General features: G+C 38.4%; 2 protein-coding genes across 2 annotated transcripts; both read left to right on the forward strand.

Annotated features, from left to right (window-relative positions):
- The first annotated feature begins 9,921 nt into the window (after nt 1-9,921).
- On the forward strand, nt 9,922-10,452 carry LOC149390935 (putative UDP-glucosyl transferase 73B6). Its single transcript, XM_089619895.1, has one exon. The coding sequence runs from the start codon at nt 9,922-9,924 to the stop codon at nt 10,450-10,452; it is 531 nt and encodes a 176-aa protein (XP_089476021.1).
- Nucleotides 10,453-20,445: 9,993 nt separating this feature from the next.
- On the forward strand, nt 20,446-22,571 carry LOC149390936 (putative UDP-glucosyl transferase 73B6). Its single transcript, XM_089620442.1, has 2 exons — nt 20,446-21,264; nt 21,694-22,571. The coding sequence occupies exons 1-2, from the start codon at nt 20,484-20,486 to the stop codon at nt 22,314-22,316; spliced, it is 1,404 nt and encodes a 467-aa protein (XP_089476568.1). The 5' UTR covers nt 20,446-20,483; the 3' UTR covers nt 22,317-22,571.
- The last annotated feature ends 361 nt before the right edge of the window (nt 22,572-22,932 follow it).

The raw sequence follows: 22,932 nt of genomic DNA on the forward strand, positions 1-22,932 counted from the left end.
AATCTTGTACATGAATTCCATATCTATGAGAACTTCACAAAGTTACTCATGACATCTTCACAACTTAGTACTTCACCAATAGGTCATGTTCAGAATCACATAGTGAGTTCGAACTCTAACTTTCTCAAATGAGAATACGTAAGCTGTGAAATGACATGTCTCATTTCAGGATTAAGGTAAGCACGAAGCAATTCATACGTAGTGACTTCGAGACATAAGAGGTTAAATGGTTTGTTCTTATCTTGTCTCTAGAAGTGCACTGGTCAATTCAGTACCTTCGAAAGATAACTAGAAGAACTATAGAGTCTCCAACTCTCAATGTCCCATAACTAGACATCATAGATTCTCCTAACAATCGTACTGAGGTCAATAGTCATTTGACCCTTAGATTGTGAATATATCGTTTTAAGAAAACTACGAAGAGTTTGTTCATGCAAATCTAAATTTGTCTCTTCGTAAGTTGTTATGTTTATTTATGGACTAAAGACTAATGTTTTATCATAAAGCTGCAAACAGACAATGAAGAATGAATGAACGTTTCAAATTTTTATTAATGAATAAGCAATTACAAGCAAGAGTCTTCGTGAGACTTTATTACATCAAATGTACAAAATAAAGACTACAACTCTTCTTGTGGGCACCATTGACAACACTCGAGACATAAGAGGTTAAATGGGATGTTCTTATCTTGTCTCTAGAAGTGCACTGGTCAATTCAGTTGCTTCGGAAGATACCTAGAAGAACTATAGAGTCTCCAACTCTAAATGTCACATAACAAGACATCATAGATTCTCCTAACAATCGTACTGAGATCAATAGTCCTTTGATCCTTAGATTGAGAATATACTGTTTTAAGCAAACCATGAAGAGTTTGTTCATGCAAATCTACATTTGTCTCTTCATGTGTTGTTAGGTTTGTTTATGGACTAAAGACTAAGGTTTTATCATAAAGCTTCAGACAAAGAAGAATGAATGAACGTTTCAACTTTTTATTAATAAATAAGCAATTACAAGCAAGAGTCTTCGTGAGACTTTATTACATCAAATGTATAAAAGTAAATACTACAACTCTTCTTGTGGGCACCATTGACAACAAGAAGAAGAAGAAAAGAAAATAAGGAAAAAAGAAAAAGAAAATTTCCTTTTATATGAAATGAGAATTCCATATTTGCTCATGAAAATCTTCAATTCTCCACCGCTTGTAAACTGACCCGAGCTCTACATTTTATTTCAATTGAGCCCAGAAAAACATTACAACCACGTCCTTATAACAAAATTTTGTGACTAAAATCGTAACCGATCGAACTTTTAATTAAATGATTTGAACCGAGAATTTTCTCATTCGTTCTCGATTAATTCAAATATATTTAAGGTTTCTCGGAATTAATTCTCGTCCTTGAGAATTTATTGTCTCAAATTAAATTCCGGAATATCTCATCAGAAAATAATTTATTACTCGAGACGAACTCGATAAATCCTTTGTTGTATTCCGAGATTTTACCACCTTAATATATTTAAGCTAATTCAATAAACGTGTTATTCCAACCCAAAAATGATGGAAATACTTCTTAGAAAATTAATTACATAATTTTCTCGTCCATTTTGATTAACTTAATTTACACATTAAGCTTAAATTTCGAATTGCTACAAAAACAAAGAAAAGAGAGAATGAAACAAGGAAAATCTTGGTGTTGGGTATTCGTCAAGAAGTTGAGGTAGTCAAGCTGTACTTGTTTTGGGAGTAGATTCCTCCCGTCACTCTCTTCATTCCTAATGATGTTACTGCCTCTGATTTACTCTCCATATACCCTGAAATTACTCAACATTATGATGGTTGTTCAACTAGTGGGTGAAGCATCTTGTTGAACAACTTATTATTTTTAGTCGGATTAATTAATTTAACAATCAAACAAGCAATCACAAATAGAAAGAAATAAGAAGGACACACGTAATTGATAACCCTGTTCGGTGATAAAACACCTACTCAAGGGGACTAATACATGCGATGGTGAAAAGCAATCTACTATCACAAATAGTCAAAGGTACAAAAATATTAAGTTTAATGACTCTCTCTGCAAACACCTCTCGTCTTTGACTTCTCCAATGGATCTGCAATCTAAGCTCCCTTTAAACTTGAGACTCTCACTTTCACTCAATCCTCTCTCAAATATTGACAAGCATACCATTGCAAAAGCACGCTCTCACACACTCAGTACGACGATACACAAGTTACAAGTTTCTTTGAACTCGTTGTCAATGAAGATCTCCATAATAGAGAGACGAGCACACAAAATATGGTAGCGAGAAATTTACCAAACAGAAAAGTGAAGTCATCGAAATAAACCATAGGTGGGTTTTATATGATGCACTTCCTAACGTCTTGCGAAATCAAGTAAGTCGGATTAACCAATAAATCCGATCTTATATGTCCATGAAAATCGGAACTAGACATAATATTTAGTTTCTTTTCGCGCGGGAGGAAAAAGACTGAACTATCCTGGAACTTGAACTCGTTTGAACAACTTGTTGAAGCTTTAACTTGAACAACTGTTACATTTTATTTTGTCAAACTTAAAAATTATACCACAGAGGATCCAACATACCCAATTTAAGGTATTGCATCAATGGTGATATTTTTCCTCTTGTTATGTGATCTATTGATTGATGACATTATAGTTGAAAATCTATCGATTGAGATGAGTACTGATTAGTGGAAGGTTTATTAAGTGGCCGATTTTTACACTCGCCTCAAAGACTTTTCACTCCAAAATTGTTGTGTTCATTGTGGTTTATTATTTGCTTGAATTATTGTTTTGCTTGTGTGTTGTTTGGCTTGATTGGTTTACCTTAATGGATTTAATTCGTGCACAAAAAATAGGGTATTATACGCCCCATTATTTCAAGAGATTTTTCCAAACTGGACATTCACAATCTTGATCGGCAAAACATCATTCTTTGTTTATGTGATTTTTTTTTTTTCATAAAGGGTATATAGCAGATTTTAGAGCTCATGCGGTAATTGTTCCTTTTGTTATGCTATCTCTAATTGTTGGAGACGATTTTGGTGTGTTATTTAAGTTTATTGATGGAATGTTTATTAATCGGCTTAGAATTCATGTATATTTTACTCATCTTAAGAGTTTTCAACGATATTATTGTTGAGTTCATCGTGGTAGTTGATTATTTGCTTAAATTATTACTTTACTTTTTTGTGCGTTTGGCTTTACTAAATTTCCTTAGACCATCTCCAACCCAAAAACCAAATTCGGTATAATTTTATACCAAATTTGTACAGCTACAATGTTTACACTCCAACCCACAACACTAAATCATACCCCAAAAAGAATATTATATATCTTTTTATACTTTTCAATATTACTTTATATTAATTTCATATTAACCCCTCTATTAATATGTTATGCCAATATTAATCTTATTAAACATTAATTTATTTTTCTATGTCAACAATATTAAATTAATTTATATTTATATTAAATATTATGTTAATATTACAATATAACTAATAAAAACAGATATTATTTTGGATAACATTAATAGAACAAAGATATTACATAAACATTGCATTTCGTAGGTAAAATTAAAATATTTCTAATAAAATAAAATAAAAAACACATATGAAAAAATAAAACACACAGTTAAAACATTGATACTCGTTACTCGTTAGAGCACCCAACTCCGATATGCAAGACTATTAAAGATAGTTTTGTTCAAGTAATTTGTGTGTTTATTTTGAATTATTCATGCTTTTATATATTTTTTTTCTATTATATGGCGTACGTTGTAAGTTTAATTTTTATTTAAGATTGTATTTGTATAATTATTAGTATAATTGGTATGTATTTTATTTGTTTGTATTGTGCTTAGTTAATGTTATGTATTATTTGTTGTCTATGGTGCCCACAAGAAGAGTTGTAGTCTCTATTTATGTACATTTGATGTAATATAGTCTTACGAAGACTCTTGCTTGTAATTGTTTATTTATTAATAAAAGTTGAAACGTTCATTCATTATTCCTTGTGTGAAGCTTTATGATAAAACCTTAGTCTTTAGTCCATACACGAACCTAACAACACATGAAGAGACAAATGTAGATTTGCATGAACAAACTCTTCATGGTTTGCTTAAACCAATATATTCGCAATCTAAGGATCAAAGGACTATTGATCTCAATACGATTGTTAGGAGAATCTATGATGTCTGGTTATGGGACATTGAGGGTTGGAGACTCTATAGTTCTTCTAGGTATCTGCCGAAGGTACTGAATTGACCAGTGCACTTCTAGAGACAAGATAAGAACAAACCATTTAACCTCTTATGTCTCGAAGTCAATACGTATGAATTGCATCATGCTTACCTTAATCCTGAAATGAGACATGCCATTTCACAGCTTACGTATTCTCATTTGAGAAAGTCAGAGTTCGGACTCACTATGTGATTCTGAACAAGACCTATTGGTGAATTACTAAGTTGTGAAGATGTCATGAGCAACTTTGTGAAGTTCTCATAGATATGAAATTCATGTACAAGATTGTTGAAATGCAATGTATATCACCTCATACTTTGTTCATTGGAATGTGAATAAATGACCTGGCCAGTGTCCAAATTGAGTCTTGACTCTTTCGGATGAAACAATGTGACTTGTTAGCTCATCGTCAATACATTGTTTCTAACTTATTCACAACCGACAAATGAGTTGAGGAAATAACAGCTAGAAGGGTAAATGGTAATTTTGTAAATCCCGACTAGCTGATGATATTATGAAGGGTAAGCATAGATAATATTCAGTGGATCCACTCATTACAATTAGGTTGAATTCTTGAGTAGAAAATAAATTCATTTGAACCGAGAGATTTTCAGTGTAAACTCTTTAGTGGAGTCAGTTGACATTAAGCTAAACTTGGAAAAGGTTTGTGAACTTTTGAGTCCATGTATTTAGCTCAAGCTTTGTTCATTTCGATCCATGAGGTCACTGTCACAAATCATATCGAGTAGGAATAGTTAAACTAGAAGCTAAGTCAATACAAGAACGGGACAAATTTTACGCAAATTGTCTAAAGGGTAATTTTGTCCTTTTGGACATAGCATGAAATTAATGTCAATAATTTTTTTTGACATGGTCATATGATGACTTAAAACCACTCGGCCAAGTTAATATATTTGGGTCTTGTGGATTAATTATCACTTCATAGGATTTTATTGAAAATTTTTAATGGGATTTTCTTATGTTGTCATGAACAAATGAAGAAGCTTCTAGAAGCTCATTCTAGGAGAAGTGGCCGCCCAACCCTAGACAAGAGAGAGGATTTATTTTGTGCATTAATGTATGAAGATACTTGCCAAAAGAAAAAGAGGAAACAAATTTCCTCCAAGAGGAAATTGGATTTCGATCAAGGCTAAGGGGGAAGCAAAAGATGAAACAAATCCAAGGCTTCTAGAAGCCTTATTTGGCCGTGTGGAATAAGGGGAATGAGAGAAAATTTTGCTCATGAATATGTGATATTCTATAGAAGAGGAAACTACCTTATTGAAGGTAAAATCTCTCCTATAAATAGATCCCTCATTCTTCACATTTCAATCATCCCAAGTTTTAGAGATTGAGAGCTTCTCTCTCTAGCTTGGCCGCCCCCTTCCCTCTCTCTCTCTCTCTAGTTTTCTTTCGTTTTTGTTTTGGCACCGAGGTCCTCATTTGACCTAGTATTTTTAGCTCTTCGACTTTGAGACTTGTTCTCAAGTCGTCGTGTTTAAAAGTGCCCATACACTAATTCCTTTCTTTCTCGAGTGATTCTAGTGATAGAAACTTTCGTGGTTGCTTGAGTTCCCGAGGAAAGAAGAGAGACGTGCTGCGAGGGGAGATGAACGTTTCAACCTTCCAAAGGCTTCACAACGTTCAAGCTTCTCAAAGGTTAGTAAACATGTATTGCTGGTTTATAGTTTTAATTTATATGTACTTGCTCTTTGTCTAGGTTAGTAAAAACGTTTTACTTGTTTGAAAGAAAATTTTTAAAACTTTTTTTTAATCCTAGACCAATTCCAACAAATGGTATCAGAGCTATGGTCAAAGATACGCATGTACATGTAATTAAAATTATGAGCTTGAAAATCGTTTTCGAAAGTTTACTAATTTTGTGACAAGTTAGAATTGTTTTCTTAGATTTTTTTTTTTTAATTTATTGCTCTTGCCTTTAAATTAAAAATCATGTTGATTTTCTATGAGTTTGGGATGTTATTAAAACACATCAGAATCAATTCTAAAAGTTTTTAATTTTTTATATTGAAAAACATGTTTTTTATCATCTTTTGAAAATATTATAACATTTTTTTTTAAATGGGGCTTTTTTCCACCAATAAGTATCTCAAATTATGATCTATATTTTTTCACGTAAGCGGATAAAAAAATATGAATGTCGTTGACTTTTGGTTCATTTCAATTTATTCTTCTTCTAAGATTTCTTCACCTTCTTCTACTGCAATGTTGTCGCTCTTTATTATGTAAATTTTATTCTATAGTTGTCTAGTCACTTGAATTGGTAACATATCTATGTGAGAAGATTTTCAAATGCTCCTTTTTTAAAATTGAATCAAGTTTTTTTTTTTTAAATATTAGCGTATATCCCGATTAAATATTTTTTACTACATATAATTAAAATAAACCAAGAAATATTGATAATACACAACAATAAAAAAAATATAAGCACGGAACACACATATAAGAAAAGGAAAAAACGAATAAGTTAAGATTTTTGAAGGTTAAAAGAGTTTATATTAGTAAATAGTAAAAATCAGCCCAGGCCTACTTGTCGTATGTGAAAGTGGCATTGATCCGCTACGGGATTTACATTCTACATAACAGAAGATTTAATGCTATATTTAATGATATCTGACACTTAAGACTCAAGCCACATGGGTATCTTTGTGGCAAGAGGGCAAGTAAAGGCATAATCAGTTATTTTTTTCTTTAAAATAAAGAGAAAAAAATTTCTTAGCCTTTGAAAAAGGGGCCTAAAGCAAAGACTTTAGTTCCCTAGAAAGTGGGATGGGCCTGCTTAGAGTATTATCCACGTCTTAAAAGAACTTCACATTTCATTCGAGATCTAAACATACTGATGTAAGGTTGTAGTGAATTCATGATGTGCTTGAAGCACAATATTGTAATTGGAGAAGGTGCACTCTAATGAGAATGGATCTAATATGCTGATGGAGGCTTTACCGAAAGATAAGCTTCAAACTTCTAGGTAAAGAAAGGGCTTGTAGAGCCGACAACGTGAGTTTGATAATATGGGAAGAAATCTACGTTTAAAACGTTGACTGCAATAATGTTCATAAAATACACATTAATAGTTATAATATGCAATATATTATAATCGTCAAATTGTCCCAAATTTTTACAAATGTTTTATAAAATTTTTTTTATTGAAAAATCAAATAACAAAAAAAAAAAAACTCAATCACTGATTAATCAACTAATTCCTTTAATTTTTTGAAAAAAAATTTCAATAAAAATGTAAATAGTGTTAACGTGTATGGTGGATTTTGTTTCCTTCTTCATTGTAATTAATAATTAAAGCTCATACTAAAGTTTATTTAACTCAAAATTGGGGAATTTTTCAGTAGGAATTTTGAGGGTATTTCAGTTATTTTATGCGTGTAAATATTTAATCATGGTTATTTACCAAAAAATTATTAAAGATTAGCTAAACGAAAAGACGTAAATGTAAATATGGTTATATATCTACTGGACCATAAAAAACAAGAAAAATAATGTTACACATGATTTGCACTAACCTTTCCAAATCGGACATTCACAACCTATGATTAACTTCAGCGGAAGTTAATCATAGGTCGACGATGATGTTGGTGCGAAGTGGAGTGATACCGGCGGACAATGTTGCGATCGGCGAGGCGGTGTCGGGGCTGCACAAAATTGTTGTCAAAGTGATGACAAGATCTGATTTCAATTTTTTTTTTCAATCTTATGATGTTTGTTAACATTTTAATTTGTTGTTGCTTCTTACTCGCTTTATTTTGGATTAGAGAGGGATTAGCAGCCTTTCACCTTTCCCTTTGGCTTCTTGTTCGGTTTTTGCTTATACATGCGAAAGATTCATCTTCTTCATGGTCACCGGATCATATTATTTCGGATTGTTTGGATTTTTCAACCAACTATTGTGGGTATTTTGAAAGAGCCAAATGAGTGCTTGAATTATAGTGTGCTCTATATCCGTTATTATCTCAGAAGTATCTACATGGCGAGCGAAAACATGTACTTAGTATTAGATTCACTCCGACTTAGGTCCGTAGTTTGCCTTGTACTGAGATATTATTCTCCTATGTTTTATGGATACTTTACCCTAATTATGATGGAAAGTTTTGTGCATTTAAAAGAAAAATAAGTAAGGTCTATCTAAAGTTACTGAAATACTTAAAATATGCAATAATTACGTCTAAAAAACTTGACTATAAGATTATGTTTTTTGAAAGTGATAAAATTACCTGTGATAATCGTAAAAAAATTTAATCTTGGTGTTAATTATTTATTTATTTAATGTAACCTAGCTACTTTGTTGAAAATTAAAGGTATAGTTATTTTTCTATTTATTTCTATTTAATTAGTTTCAAATGATAATTTTTTTTTTAATTTTACCTTAATTCTATTATTTATATATAAGCGGTATTCTAGATAATAGGACTCACCCCAAAACTGGCATACCCCTTAATTTTTTTTTTTTTTTTTACACAATCATACCTCTTAATTGTTCATCTATATTCACAAATGTCTTCTCATTCAATGAATATATACATATATATATATATATATATATATATATATATATAATTTTGTGTTGGTTTTATTAAGATTCAAAGTATCTTTGCAATTTTAAATATATTCCCTAGCAATGTATGCACCTAATAATTGTTGCCATTAGCCAATTTTCTATCTCTTTTTAAGGATCTAACACAAATTTCATTTGATTAATGTCAATCAGGTAGAAGTAAATTAATTAACTTAATCACGTTAGTTAATTTACTTTGGTCTGGAAAAATATTTTTCGAAGTAAATCAAATTAACGTAACCGTTAATTAATTTACTTCGACTTATTGGACTTTTTTTTTTTTTTTTTTGAAATTTTGACTAATGTTTAAAAGAGAATGGGTGTTAAATTATTGACCTAAATTGACCCATTAATTTACTTGCTGAAAACGTTGGATTTACAATGTTAAATTCTAGAAAATAAAAGGAATCTACGCGTTATAGAATGCAGACAGTTAACAACTTAATTTCGTGACAAAAGTAAATAGACATGTCCAATAACATTCACTATTATTAGAAAGATATAGAAAAAGGAAAGAAAAAGGAAGGGTTTCAAGTAAATAAACATGTCCAAAAAGCATTCACTATTATTAGAAAGATATAGAAAAAGGAAGGGTTTTCATTTCAATTTCAATGATAAACGAAAAGGAAAGAAAATCTTCAGAAATTATTACTGTTTATTGGTTTAGACGTTTCCTACGCAAGCAGAGATACTCTATACCACCATGCTTCAATTGAAGGAGAGAGATTAATGGACCACGATCGAAATATCTTCCATAATTAGCCAGTCGATCCATCGCGTAAAGAAGGAACAAAAACCAAAGAAATATATAGAAACAAACATTCCTCTCTATTAAAAAAAAAAAAAAAAATGTCACTTACACACACACAGACACCCATACATAAAAAAAAAAAAATGGGTTCAGAATCAAAAGCACCACCACACATCGTGATGTTCCCTTTCATGGCACAAGGCCACACCATTCCCATCATCGCTCTCTCGCCGCGGCGTCCGAGTGACGATCGTGACGACTCCGGCGAACGTTCCGTCCATAGAGCCACACGTGTCAATGTACCTGCACGTGCGAGTGATGACCATCCCTTTCCCCGAAGGCATCGAGGGTCTCCCCGAAGGGTGCGAGAACACGTCAGCCATCCGCGAACCCTCCCAAGCGATTCCCTTCTTCAACGCCACGAAGCTCCTCGAACGGCCATTCGAGGCCGCCATGAGAGAGATGGTGAAAAACGACAGACCTTCGTGCGTCGTATCGGACTCCTTCTTGGGGTGGACCAACAAGCTCTGCCGGGACTTGGGCGTCCCGAGGGTGGTCTTCAACGGGATGGGCGTCTTCGCTACGCTCGTGAAGAAGTCTCTCGCCGTGCACAAGGGTCACGATAAAACGCTACGCGACGGTGACCTAGTGGACGTGAAAGGCGTTGACCTCTCGTTCGGCCTCACCCGGGGAGACTTGCCTCTCTCGCTCCGGACGATCGGTCAAAGCGAGATAGCCGAGTTTTTCTTGGAGGCGGAGAGGCTCGATTTGGGGAGTTGGGTGGTGATCGCCAACACTATTTCCAAGCTCGAAAACGGGTTCATCTCTAACTTGGAGGAGCTGTACTGAAGCAGTGGGAAGAATAATACCAGGCTTTTTGTGTGGGCCCTTTGTTTTTGTACGACCAAGTCGAGGAAAAAGACAAGAAGTTTGATGGGCCAAGCCCGAGCGAGGAGTGGATCCGGTGGTTGGATGAGAGAGAGGCAAATTCCGTGATGTAGAATTCGAGAGAAAATAGTCGGAAGTGAAAGAGAGTGTTCCGAGACTTTGAATGATATTATTCTTAATATTTCACATGAGATGAGAGCCTCTTATTTATACAATGATAGAAAGAATAAACAATTATATTTGTGCATTAGAACTCTAAAGAATATCTAGGGAATATACAAATAATATAGGAAAGAGAAATTGCAACTTCCAAGATGAGAGAGTTCCAAGAAGTGTGAGTTCCCGAGACACGCCTGTCAGGAGGAAGGAGAAGTGATGGCGTGATGAGAGAGTTCCAAGAAGTGTGGATTTCCGAGACACGCCTGTTAGGAGGAATGAGAAGTGACGGAGTGACGAGGTGAAGCTTTGGCGAGGTAGGAGCTCGCGAGGTGACATGCTAGTGAGGTGCAAGGTGAAGGGGGGAACAGACTGACAGCTAGATTTCAACACTCCCCTTCAAGCTTGACTGTAGATGTTGAGGAGATCAAATTTGCTACATAGCTCGGAGAATGTCGCTCGAGGAATGGCTTTGGTGAGAATGTCAGTGATATGATGACCAGTCGGAATGGATTCCATGTCGATAATTTTTGCTTCAATCTTTTCACTGATGAAGTATCGATCGATCTCGATATGTTTTGTTCTGTCACGGTGGACTGGATTTTTAACTATGCTGAGAGCGGCTTGATTATCACAAAAGAGCTTGATTGGACCTTCGATGATGATCTTGAGGTCATCGAGAACTCTCTTCAGCCAGATGCCTTCACATACTCCGCTGATTAAAGACATGAGCTCAGCTTCAGCACTATTTTGTGGGACAACGGACTGTTTCTTGCTTCGCCATGTGACAAGATTTCCCCAGACATATGTGCACATGCCTGATGTTGATCGTCGGTCTGGAACATATCCGGCCCAGTCCGCATCTGTGAACACTTCGATACCACAACTTTAAATTTTTTTAAGGAGAGACCAGTCCCCGAGCAGCTTTGAGATATTGGAGAATCCTCATAACTGCGTCCATGTGAGTTTTCGAAGGATTACTCATGAATCGACTTACCATACTTATTGCGAATCCAATATCTGGTCTCTTGTGAGTGAGGTAGATGAGTTTTCCTACGAGCTGCTGAAATCTTTCTTTGTTGGTGGCGGCCTCGCTGGTGCAAGCTAGAAGTTTCACATTGGCATTCGTCGGAGTGTCAACTGGTTTGCAGCCGAGCATGCCAGTTTCTTTGAGGAGATCCAAAGTGTACTTGCGCTGAGATACCAAGATGCCCTTTTCAGATCGAGCTACCTCCATGCCGAGGAAGTATCGTAGGCTGCCGAGGTCCTTGACTTCGAACTCGAATGACAAAGTCTTCTTCAGTCTCTTGATCTCTTCTAGATCATCTCCAGTGATGACTATGTCGTCCACATACACATTATGGATGGTGTGCTTGCCTTGTGCGAAGATCTTTGAGAAAAGTGTCAGATCTGCTTGACTCTGCTTGTAGTCGCAACATTTGAGCACATCGGTGAATTTTCCGAACCACGCTCGAGGGGACTATTTTAGTCCATATAGAGATTTTTTGAGTTTGCAGACTTTGTTGGCACCTTGACCATTGTCGAATCGTGGTGGGAGTTGCATGTAGACTTCCTCTTCCAGTTCGCAATTCAAGAAGGCAGTCTTCACATCGAGCTGAATGAAGGGCCAATCTAAGTTGGCTTCTAGTGAAAGAAGGATCTTGATGTGTTGAACTTCGCGAATGGAGCGAACGTCTCTTGATAGTCGATGCCATATGCCTGAGTGTATCCTTTTGCAACAAGACGAGCTTTGAATCTCTCCATTGTGCCATCTGGATTGTGTTTGATGGTGAAGAGCCATCTACATCTAACAGTTCGCTTGCCTAGTGGCATCTTGATGATGTCTCACGAATCATTCTGTTCGAGGGCTTAGATCTCGGCATGACTAGCATCTCACCACGCTGGAATCTGAAGGGCTTCATCGATGGATTGTGGCACTTTTTCTTCGTCTAACTTCGCCACGTAGGCTTGGTAGTCCGTAGATAGGTTTCCATAGTACATATAATCCTCCATCATGTATTGACCACACGACCGAGCAGGTTTTCTCAATGCAATATGTAAGTCCGGAGATGAGGTGTTACCTTGTTCAGTAGTGTCGTGGTTCAGGTTTGGAGAAGGTTCAAAGGTTTGCGAGTTGGGATTCAGAGGCGGACTGGGCGAGGTGATCGTGTTTTGGACAGGTGAGGGAAGCAAGATCAGACTTGGGAGAATTGTGTTTGTAGGAAGTGGCGAACTAGGTGGACTATGAGGCGATGTGAATTCTGGGTTTATGATGAGACAATTTGGGAAGTCATTTTCATTATTCTCCCCCTGATGAGCTGAATTGGCGAAGTAAGGACTTAACTCATGAAAAGATACATCCATGGAGACTATGAATTTTCGTGACCAGGGTTCATAGCATTTGTAGCCTTTCTGAGTTGCTGAATAGCCAAGGAAGATGCACTTAAGTGATTTTGGTTCTAGTTTACTTTGGTTATAAGATTGGGTGAAGACTGAACAGCCGAATACTTTCGCAGGTAGTCTGGAGATGAGACGAGAATGAGGATATGTCTCGAGAAGGACTGCAACTGGGATTTTGTAGCCAAGGACACGAGATGGCATTCTGTTTATGAGGTAAGTGGCTGTGAGGACTGCTTCTCCCAAAAAATGAGATTGAACGTTTGAGGAGAACATGATAGCTCGGGCGACTTCGAGAATGTGTCGATTTTTTCGCTCGGCTACCCCATTTTGTTGCGGGGTGTGAACGCACGAGCTGAAGTGAATAATGCCATGTTTTTTTGAAGAAATCGCCGAGCTCGGAGTTAAAGTAATCTCGAGCATTATCAGTGTGGACAATTTGAATGGAGGTGTTGAACTGTGTTTAGACCATTTTGTGAAAGGTTTTGAATAGGTTGGATGTTTCGGATTTTTGTTTCATCATGTATATCCAACTGAGTCTAGTGTGGTCGTCAACAAAAAGAAGAAACCATCGAAACTCATGTGATATTGGGAGCTTTTGAGGGACCCCATATATCACTGTGAATTGTGGCAAATGGTCGAGATGATTTGTACGAGGTGGGGTGATATGAACTTCGAGTATGTTTAGTGAACTCACACATGTCACACTGAATGAAATTGATATTTTTATTGATAAACAAATAAGGAAACAGTCTTTTGAGATACATGAAATTTGGATGTCATACTCTAAGGTGATTGAGCATGATCTCTTTATACTGGGGTGAATACTGGGCTACTTGACACATGGCGGGCTGATCTGGCTTGATGACATAGAGTCCGGTACTTAGCTCGGCATTACCAATCTGTCTCCCCGTGACCTATTCCTGAAACACACATGAACTTTCATAAAAAATAGTTCGGCACTTAGAGTCTTTGTTGATCTTATGCACATAGAGGAGATTGCATTGTAGTTGAAGAAAAAAGAACACCAATTATAGTCTCATGGACTTCGTCAAGACCACTGTGCCAATACCAGTTACTTGAGTTTTGGCTCCGTTGGCGCTGATGACTGATATGCTTCTATTACAAACAGAGTAATTTGTGAATAGACTTCGATTACCAATCATGTGATAAGAGGCACCGGAGTCGACAATCCAAGCTGAGGGATTTTCTGAGCTTACATGGAGAGCTCTAAGGGAGTTACCTAGAGGACCAATGCCCGAGCTTTCTCCACCGAGTTGGACTTGTTGGATAAGCCTCTGGAGAATAGTGAGCTGGTCGTTGCTGAAGGGAGAGGAATCTAAGGTCGAGGTCGAGGCAGCGGACGAGGTGGATACTAAGTTTTCGGCTGAGTTCGGATCCTTAGTGTCTCAAGTTGACTTCGAGCTTGGTGGTTTCCCATGCAGCTTCCAGCAGGTTTCTCGAAGGTGTCCAGATCGTCTGCAATGATTGCATTAGGGGCGATGTTTGCGAGGTCTCTCTGTTGAGACGCGAGCTGCAAGTGCTTCGTCTCCATGTGTGGTGAAGGCAGACGAGTCTGTGGATGAGCTCGGAATTAAGCTCAATTGGATAACTCCAAGCATGAGTTTCCTCCTACTTTCCTCATGTTTGACCGCGGAGAAGGTTTCAAGGAGAGATGGTAGTGGTTTTGTATTGAGTATCCGACCTCTGACCTCGTCGAGGTCTTTGTTGAGTCCGGATAATAGTTTAAACACATGTTTAGTCTTCACTATCCTGCGGTAGAGTTTCGAGTCTTCGAGGCAGGTCCACTGGTGATTTTCGTAGAGGTCGATCTTCTGCCATAGATGCGCGAGCGAGCTGAAGAACTGAGTAACAGACATCTCTCCTTGACGTAGGTCGTGGAGAGTGTTCTCAGTCTCAAACAGTTCGGACACATCTTCGGAGTTCGAACACATCTTCGGAGTTGGAGAAGATTATCTAACGAGACATATCAACGTCAAAGCAAAGCAATCCGAACAAACTCTTTTAACCTCAAACTTAAGAACTCCATCCCCAACCTCAGACCAAGTTTGACGAGCTCAAACATATATTAAACCAGCAACGAACCAGATTCAACAACAATAACAACCAACAATTTCACAAAATCCATCAGCAACAGAATACCAGCTCGTACCACTGTTGTAAAACACATCGTAACTCGAGCTAGAAACTCCGAATCAATCGATTCCACTTTCTAAAGAAATTAGGTTTCCATAGCTTTTTAACAAGATATTAGAAGTATATATATATGACAAGAATAGCTATCTCAAAAACAGCCCGTAATTCACTGTTACAATTCTGGAAATTTCACTTCACAACGTTGAAGCACCATTTTCGAAAAATCATAACTAATTCAATACTCAATGAAATTACATGTTCTTGATCATTTTAGAAAGCCTACAAAGTCTACTATCCAAGAAAATTAACAACCTAAAACATTTCAGACCATAGTAGACTGGGTACATCCGTTTATCAGACTGCCGTTCAGAAAGTAAATCGGACAAAAATCAATAAAAAAATCCAAAGAAATCAATCCAATTAAGAAATTCGAATGCCAATCAACACCAACCGAGCTCAATCAACATCCAAAGCAAATCAATTCCACGAAAATTATCAATGAAATCACCAATATCCAATTCGAAATCCTAAAATCTCAAAACCCCCAAATCAGTAAAATCAAACCCTTGACATAAAATCCATCTACCTTGCCGTCGAGAAGAACCTGACGACCACCACTCCTCTTCACTGCCTCACGCGACCACCCCAGCGAGAAATTCCGACAAGTCTTTTCCTCGCCGCCGCGTCCTTCTTCTTCTTCTTCTTTCTTTCGGAGACCATCTGACACTTATAAGTCTTAGATGGCCCTACAAGGACCAAGCTCAGAAGTGATATGTCAAGCATTCTCCATTACCTTTACTGGCACCGCTAGGAAGTGGTATCGGGAGTTGAAGCCGAACTGAATCGGATCATGGAAGCAAATTTGTGATATCTTCGTGGATCAGTTTGTGGGATCTCGAGCAGGGAGAACACCTAAAGAAAGGTTGTTGGCCATCCGACAACGGTCAGATGAATCCTGAAAGGATTAAATCAATCGTTACCCGAACAAGCCATTCTAGTGGATGGTCTAAATGAAGATTTTAGATTGTCTAGCATTACCTAGGGGTTGTGTACCGACTCAACCTTCTGGTGGTCATTACAGAAAAGCGGACCTAAAGACTACAACGAATTCCTTTTGAAAGCTCAAAAGTACATAAATGCGAAAGAGGCAAGATCTGCAACAGATTTTATTGGAAGGTTGAGGCGTGTCCCAGAAACCAACCACAAAAGTGATCAGTCTAAGCGGTACCAAGACATTCGGCATTATAATGATCAACGCCCCAATAGTCAGCACAAATATGATCGACAAACGTCGAAGAAAAATCAAAACGATCAATTGCCAAGCAACGGATAGGAGTGTCCGATTCTTTGATCACCTCCGAGTATTGAAAGATTTCGAATGGACTGAAGAATGCAATGAAAACTTCAATAAGTTGAAGGAATACCTCGCATGGCCACCTCAACTCGTGAAAGTGAACATGTAGAACCAATCGGCATATACCTGGCCGTGTCAGAATATGCAGTCGGTTCGGAATTGATAAAAAATGAAAAGTCAATCCAAGTGCCTGTTTCCACACGAGCCGCCGAATGGAAGATGTCGAGATAAGATATCCCGAGCTGGATAAACTGGCACTGGCATTAGTGACGGCTTCAAGAAAATTGCGTCATTGTTTCCTGGCACATCTTATCAGGGTATTAACAAATTTTCCTCTTCGACAAGTTCTACAGAAGCCAGATACATCTGGTCAACTGATGAAATGGTCAATCAAACTCACCCAATATGAAATCGATTACCATTCCAAGCCGGCAATAAAAGAGCAGGCGGTTGCTGATTTCTTAGCACAATTCACATATCGACCAGTTGAAGCACTGATCAAGGAACAATATGTCGATGGAGCAATGAACATCCACGGATCAAGAGCTGGAATAGTCTTGTCAGCCCCAGATTGCTATCAAGTAAGCATTTCTCTACGTTTCAAATTCAAAGCTTCTAATAATGAAGTCGAATACGAAGCAGTTATTAATGGGCTAGAGATAGCAAATTTTGTAATATCAAAAAATTATTGTCCATTCGGACTCTCAATTGGTAGTTAATCAAATAACAAATGAATACTAAGTCAGAGGAGAAAGCATGATGCAATATGCCACCAAAGCAAAAGCATTAGTAGAAGCATTCGAGCACGTGGATTTCAAACAAATCTCGAGAAAAGAAAATGTAAAGGCAAATCTCCTCGCCAAGATCGGGTCCAGTTTGGCTGAAGGCACTTTAGAGCAGCCAATCATCAACATCAATACCCTGAGCACGTGCAACACAAATGTGCCCATGATTGAAGAAACGGGATCATGGATGAAACCGATCATCTAATTCCATAAATATGAAATCCTTCATGCAGACAAAACCGAGGAGAAGACTGAAATTCAGAGCTGCTCGGTACACTCTGCAAGGTAATTCACTATACAAACAGTTATTCTCCACGCCGCTCATGAAATGCGTAAGTGAAGAAGATGTCGGCTATGTAATTAGAGAGGTACACAGAGGAATCGGTGGGAATCACAAGGGTGGCATGGCTCTCGCTCAAAAAATCACGAGACAAAGTATTTTTTAACAAAAGATTTGTTCGAGAAAGCGAAACTTGCTAGAGATTTGCTAATATCCCGAGGAAACCCTATTCCGATCTTATAAACATCATCTGCTCGGTACCTTTTGCAGAGTAGAGATTGATTTAATTGGTCCAATGCCGAAAGGAAGAGAAAATTGCAGATATTTCGTGGTGGCCATTGATTACTTCACCAAGTGGATCGAAGCCGAACCACTTGTTCATATTAATGAAAAGAAGATGGAAGCCTTTGTATGAAAAAACATAATTTCGCGACTCGGTATTCCAAAAAAAAAATCATTACCGATCATTACATAGTTTGACTGTAAACAATTCAAACAGTTCTGCGAAAGGTACGACATCAACAAGGCGTTCTCCACACCGATCAGACCACAAATCAATCAAGCATGGTTTAAAGACAAAGCTAGGTGACTTAAAAGGTGCTTGGATTTATTAACTTCCAGGCGTACGTATTGTGGGCATACCGAACATCAAGGCACTCCTCGATAGGGGAAACCCTTTTTGCTTTGGCATTCAGAACAGAAGCCATGGTGCCTGTTGACATCGACATCAATACTCTTGCTTGGAAAAATTACTCTGAAGATGTAAATAACATCGATCTCTCTGCAAATCTCTATTTCTTAGAAGAAAAAAGAGAAATTGCAAGAGCACACATTTTATCTAATCAAGCACGAATTGCACACTGCTTTAATAGGTCGGTGCAATCAAGAAGTTTCCAAATCGGGGACAAAGTCCCGAAGAAAGTGTTCTTGCACACCAAAAAATCCAACAGATGGAGTGCTCGGACCGAATTGGGAAGGCCCTCAGACGGTCGTCTCATCGCTCGAAAATGAAGCGAAATGAGCTTTAAGAAAAATTTGGGATATTTATAGGCACATGATTGGAATCGGCACAATGAATCTTCCGATAGAAGCCAATAAATGGACGGTCGAGATTGACTTAACACAACGATTCAGAAAATACTTCTCAATCCAACGGCTGAAAATGAATTATCAGCACGAATACAAAGAGACACTGACAAAGTCACTTCGCAATAATAACAAATCTCATCGAATCAACACCTCGAACAAAGAATGACACGCGTCACACGCAAAGTCCCACCACGAGGACAATACCAAATGGTTTCTTAGTTTTAATACTCGAGACACAACCTCAGACGTTCGGCATTGTATGAAGATACCGAGCACATAAAGAGTTTCTTACCATTTAAAAATACTAAGAAACTGGAGGGCACTGTTATGATCGGAATTTCATAACAGTAAAACACCGAACATGATATAGTTTGAGGTGTAAAACACGGAGCCCTCAGTAATAAAAGACTAGTCAAACCGACCAGGCATACGTTGGCCACGTTAGCACCAATAGCCAACTTAGTAACCATCAAGCAGTTACGAGATCAATTACACCCCCCCCCCCCCCCCTAAAAAGAGAAGACCTGAACAAGAAAGGGAGGACAAGTTTTTCTAGAGCAGATGGGATAAAAAGAGCTCTTCATTGTATTTTCTTTTGGATCGAACTCCTTAACAATTACTTCTTGTATTGAGATTCGTCTAGTAGAAGAATAGTCCGATCTGTATACTTAACATAGTTGATAACTTATTCGGTATTTGTTGTATAATCGTCGAGACAATTCTTGTATCTATTTTCTGACATCAACACAATATATAGAAAAAACGACAAGAGCGTATTGTCCTCGCCTGTTTCTTTTCCCGAGCAGCACAACAACGATCAGCAACGGTAACGTCACGGAGGACCAAATAGGAAAAAGATCCCAAAAAAATCATGGATATGTTCATGAATTATTCAGTATGCATTTATCTCAGTTTGTATAGTCCTCCTGTATTCTGCTCAAATTATTTTTACAGCAATTCGGTACCAAATGAGTCCTACTCAATTCTATTTGGAATATTCCCCTATATATAAAACTTCCCATTTATATATTAACTAATTAATGCTTATATAAACTGAAAACAATCGTTAATTACTGTAAGTGGACATAATAAGGACCATGTCCTAATTATGCATACTTGGAAGATGTGATAAATAAATGCTCATCAATTAATGACTTTATTCAGTATACTGTATATCTCCAATAAATCAAAATTAGCATGCCGATAATACTTTATGTTATTCCTGAAATAATCTATCTTTTGCATCAAGTAAAATTATTTTTGTAGCAATTCAGTACCCAGTGAGTCTTAAATCGATTCTATTCGGAATATTCCCCTATATATAACACTTCCCATCAATATCCTGAGTAAATATCTGTTGGGCAAATTAAATTACGTTTATGTAAACTGAAAACGATCGTTAATTAAACTGAAAACAATCGTTCGACAATCCGTTGGGCATATTCATTTCACATAATAGGGAGGATATAATAATGCATACTTGGAAGATGTGATATATATTCAATACAAATGGCGTGAAAGTAAATGTTCATCAATTAACGTTTTTATAAGGAAATTAATGATGTATCTCTAATAAATTAAAATTAGCATGCCGGGAATATTTTATACTATTCCTGAAAAAATCTATCTTATTATAATTAATTAAAAAAAATCCTTAATTAAAACCCCCTTCCTCAAGTTGCCGGGCTTATGCGGATGTTATAAATGACACTCCAGCTTCACACCACTCCACACACACACACACACACACACACACACATATATATAAGTAATAATGGCACCAGTATCAACGGCTCCGGATTCCGATCAGCCACACGTGGCGATATTTCCGTTCATGGCACATGGCCACACGATCCCACTCATCGACCTCTCGAAAGCCCTATCCTCACGCGGCGTGAGAGTCACCGTCATAACCACCCAATCCAACGCCGCCTCGATCCTCTCCGGCCTCTCCTCCGGCGACAACAACAACATCAACAACGTCTCTGTGGCGGAGCTGCCGTTCTCCGGCCACCTCGGGTGCCAGCACACGTCGGAGCTCCCCTCCCTGGCCCACCACCCGGGCTTCGTCCTCGAGGCGGCTCGCCAGCTCCGCATCCCCTTCTCCGACATCCTCCGCCGCCTGAGGGACTCCGGCGACCTCCCTTGCTGCGTCATCTCCGACTTCTTCCTCGGCTTCACGCTCGCCGTCTGCCGCGAGTTCGGCGTCCCCAGGCTCGTCTTCCACGGCATGGGCGTCGTCTCCATGGCCGTCTGCAAGGCCGCCTGGCTCCACAAGCCCCGTGATGACTCTGACGCCGTCGCCGTCGACCTTCCGGGGCTCAAGCTGCCGTACTCGCTCGCCCTCTCCGACATCCCGTCCGAGGTGCTCATCTCCTCCGACCCCACCAACCCCATCACCCGATTCTTCGAGGAGATCGGCGAGGCTGACGTCAACAGCTGGGGCGTCCTCGTCAACAGCTTCTCCGAGCTTGATGCGGGCACGGTCTCGTTCTTTGAGTCCTTGTACTCCGGCGGAGCTAGGGCTTGGTGTGTCGGGCCACTCAGTCTTTACGGTGAGGATGCAGTTAATTATGTACGTCTCTCCTAGAAGTTGGTTGTCAACTTCTCACTTTGTTCTAAGATTCTTTCTATTTGTAGGTTATTTAAGGATTCTGTCAAAAATTAGTGGTGGCCTTCTTGGATTCTCCTATATAAGCCTCCTCAACTAAGGTTGAAAATAATTGGGATTTTTTGGACATTTGATGCGGTTACTAATATTCCATGATACGGCATGTACAGAATGAAGCACCCAATGGCGGAACTGCCTTTAGACCAAGAGGCTAATTTAGCCCCCTAAACTTTGAAAAAAAAAATACAATTTTTACACAAATTTTTTATATTTTAACTTAAAATTATATAATTTTTTTTTTTCATATTTGTCGCTCGAGAATATTTAGAATAATTTTTTTTAATCAAATTTGTCTCCTATCTACAAATTATAGCTCCGCCACTGGATGCACCGCGGTCGTTGGAGGACAATCCCACGATGAGGTGGCTCGAAGGGATTGAGCCCGGGCGGGCTCTATACGCGTCGTTCGGGTCACAATCCGACGTGTCTGACGCTCAGCTGGAGGAGGTGGCCCACGGGCTGGCCGAGTCCGGGGAGCCCTTCGTGTGGGTTGTTAGGTCAAGCACTTGGTCGCCCCCGGACGAGGCGAAAGAGAAGGGGCTCATAGTGTCGGGCTGGGCCGACCAGAGGCGGATACTGGGCCACGGCTCGGTGGGGGGGTTCATGAGCCACTGCGGGTGGAACTCGGTCCTCGAGAGCCTCTCGGCCGGGGTCCCCATCCTGGCTTGGCCCATGTTCGCCGAGCAGGCTCTGAACGCCAAGCTCGTCGTGGAAGGGCTCGGGGCCGGGGTTAGGGTTAGGAATAAGCAGCCCGACGGGTTGGTCTCGAGGGCGGTGATATGTAAAGGGGCGAGGGAGATCATGGGAGGTGAGAAGGGACGGGCCGCGAGGGAGAGAGCAGAGGCTTTAGGGTGCGCCGCCAAGCGGGCCGTCCAGGAAGGCGGGTCGTCCCGCAAAACCCTTGACGAGCTCATCGGAAAGCTACGTGGGATGTGAACTTTTGCATAGGTTAATGATGGCATCATTACCGAGTTCTAAGCTTCAGAAATGTGTAATATTTAAATATGTAACAAGAATGGCATGATATGAAGTAAAATATCAGAATTAAAATAAGGGTGATTCTTATGTATAATTTTTGCCGGTTCGTTTATATATGTTTATTGTAGTGATTATCTGTTATATGTTACTTATGAAAATCAGTTCATAACCATGCGTGGGTGTAGTTTATAATAAAGGGGTTCTAGATCTTACTCTCTTTATTTATTTATTTATTTACGATGGATTTAAAATTTTACTTATGATTTTGCTTAACTGAAAAAATACCTCATCCTATAAGAAATGGATCGTATTTTTAAAATAATAGAAATGGGACCAGCTACTTCGTATTCTTACTGCCAATGGCTTCAACGATCAATGTAACTTGAAACTTGTGAGGTTTAATATTGGTCTTGAATGAGTTTTTAAAAAGCTTGGATGGGAACTTAAAATTCAAGATTTATACAATTTTGAATGGAGTAAAAAAGAATGAACTATTCACTATAAAATCCGTTAAATTAAAAAGCTTGTATGTAAATATATAAGAGGCTTGTGTTAGGAATCCCACATCGAAAGT

Source organism: Urtica dioica, chromosome 7 (assembly GCF_054948205.1).
Source record: "Urtica dioica subsp. dioica isolate 48M chromosome 7, U.dioica_male_clone48M_v1_H2, whole genome shotgun sequence".
Lineage (NCBI taxonomy): Eukaryota > Viridiplantae > Streptophyta > Magnoliopsida > Rosales > Urticaceae > Urtica > Urtica dioica.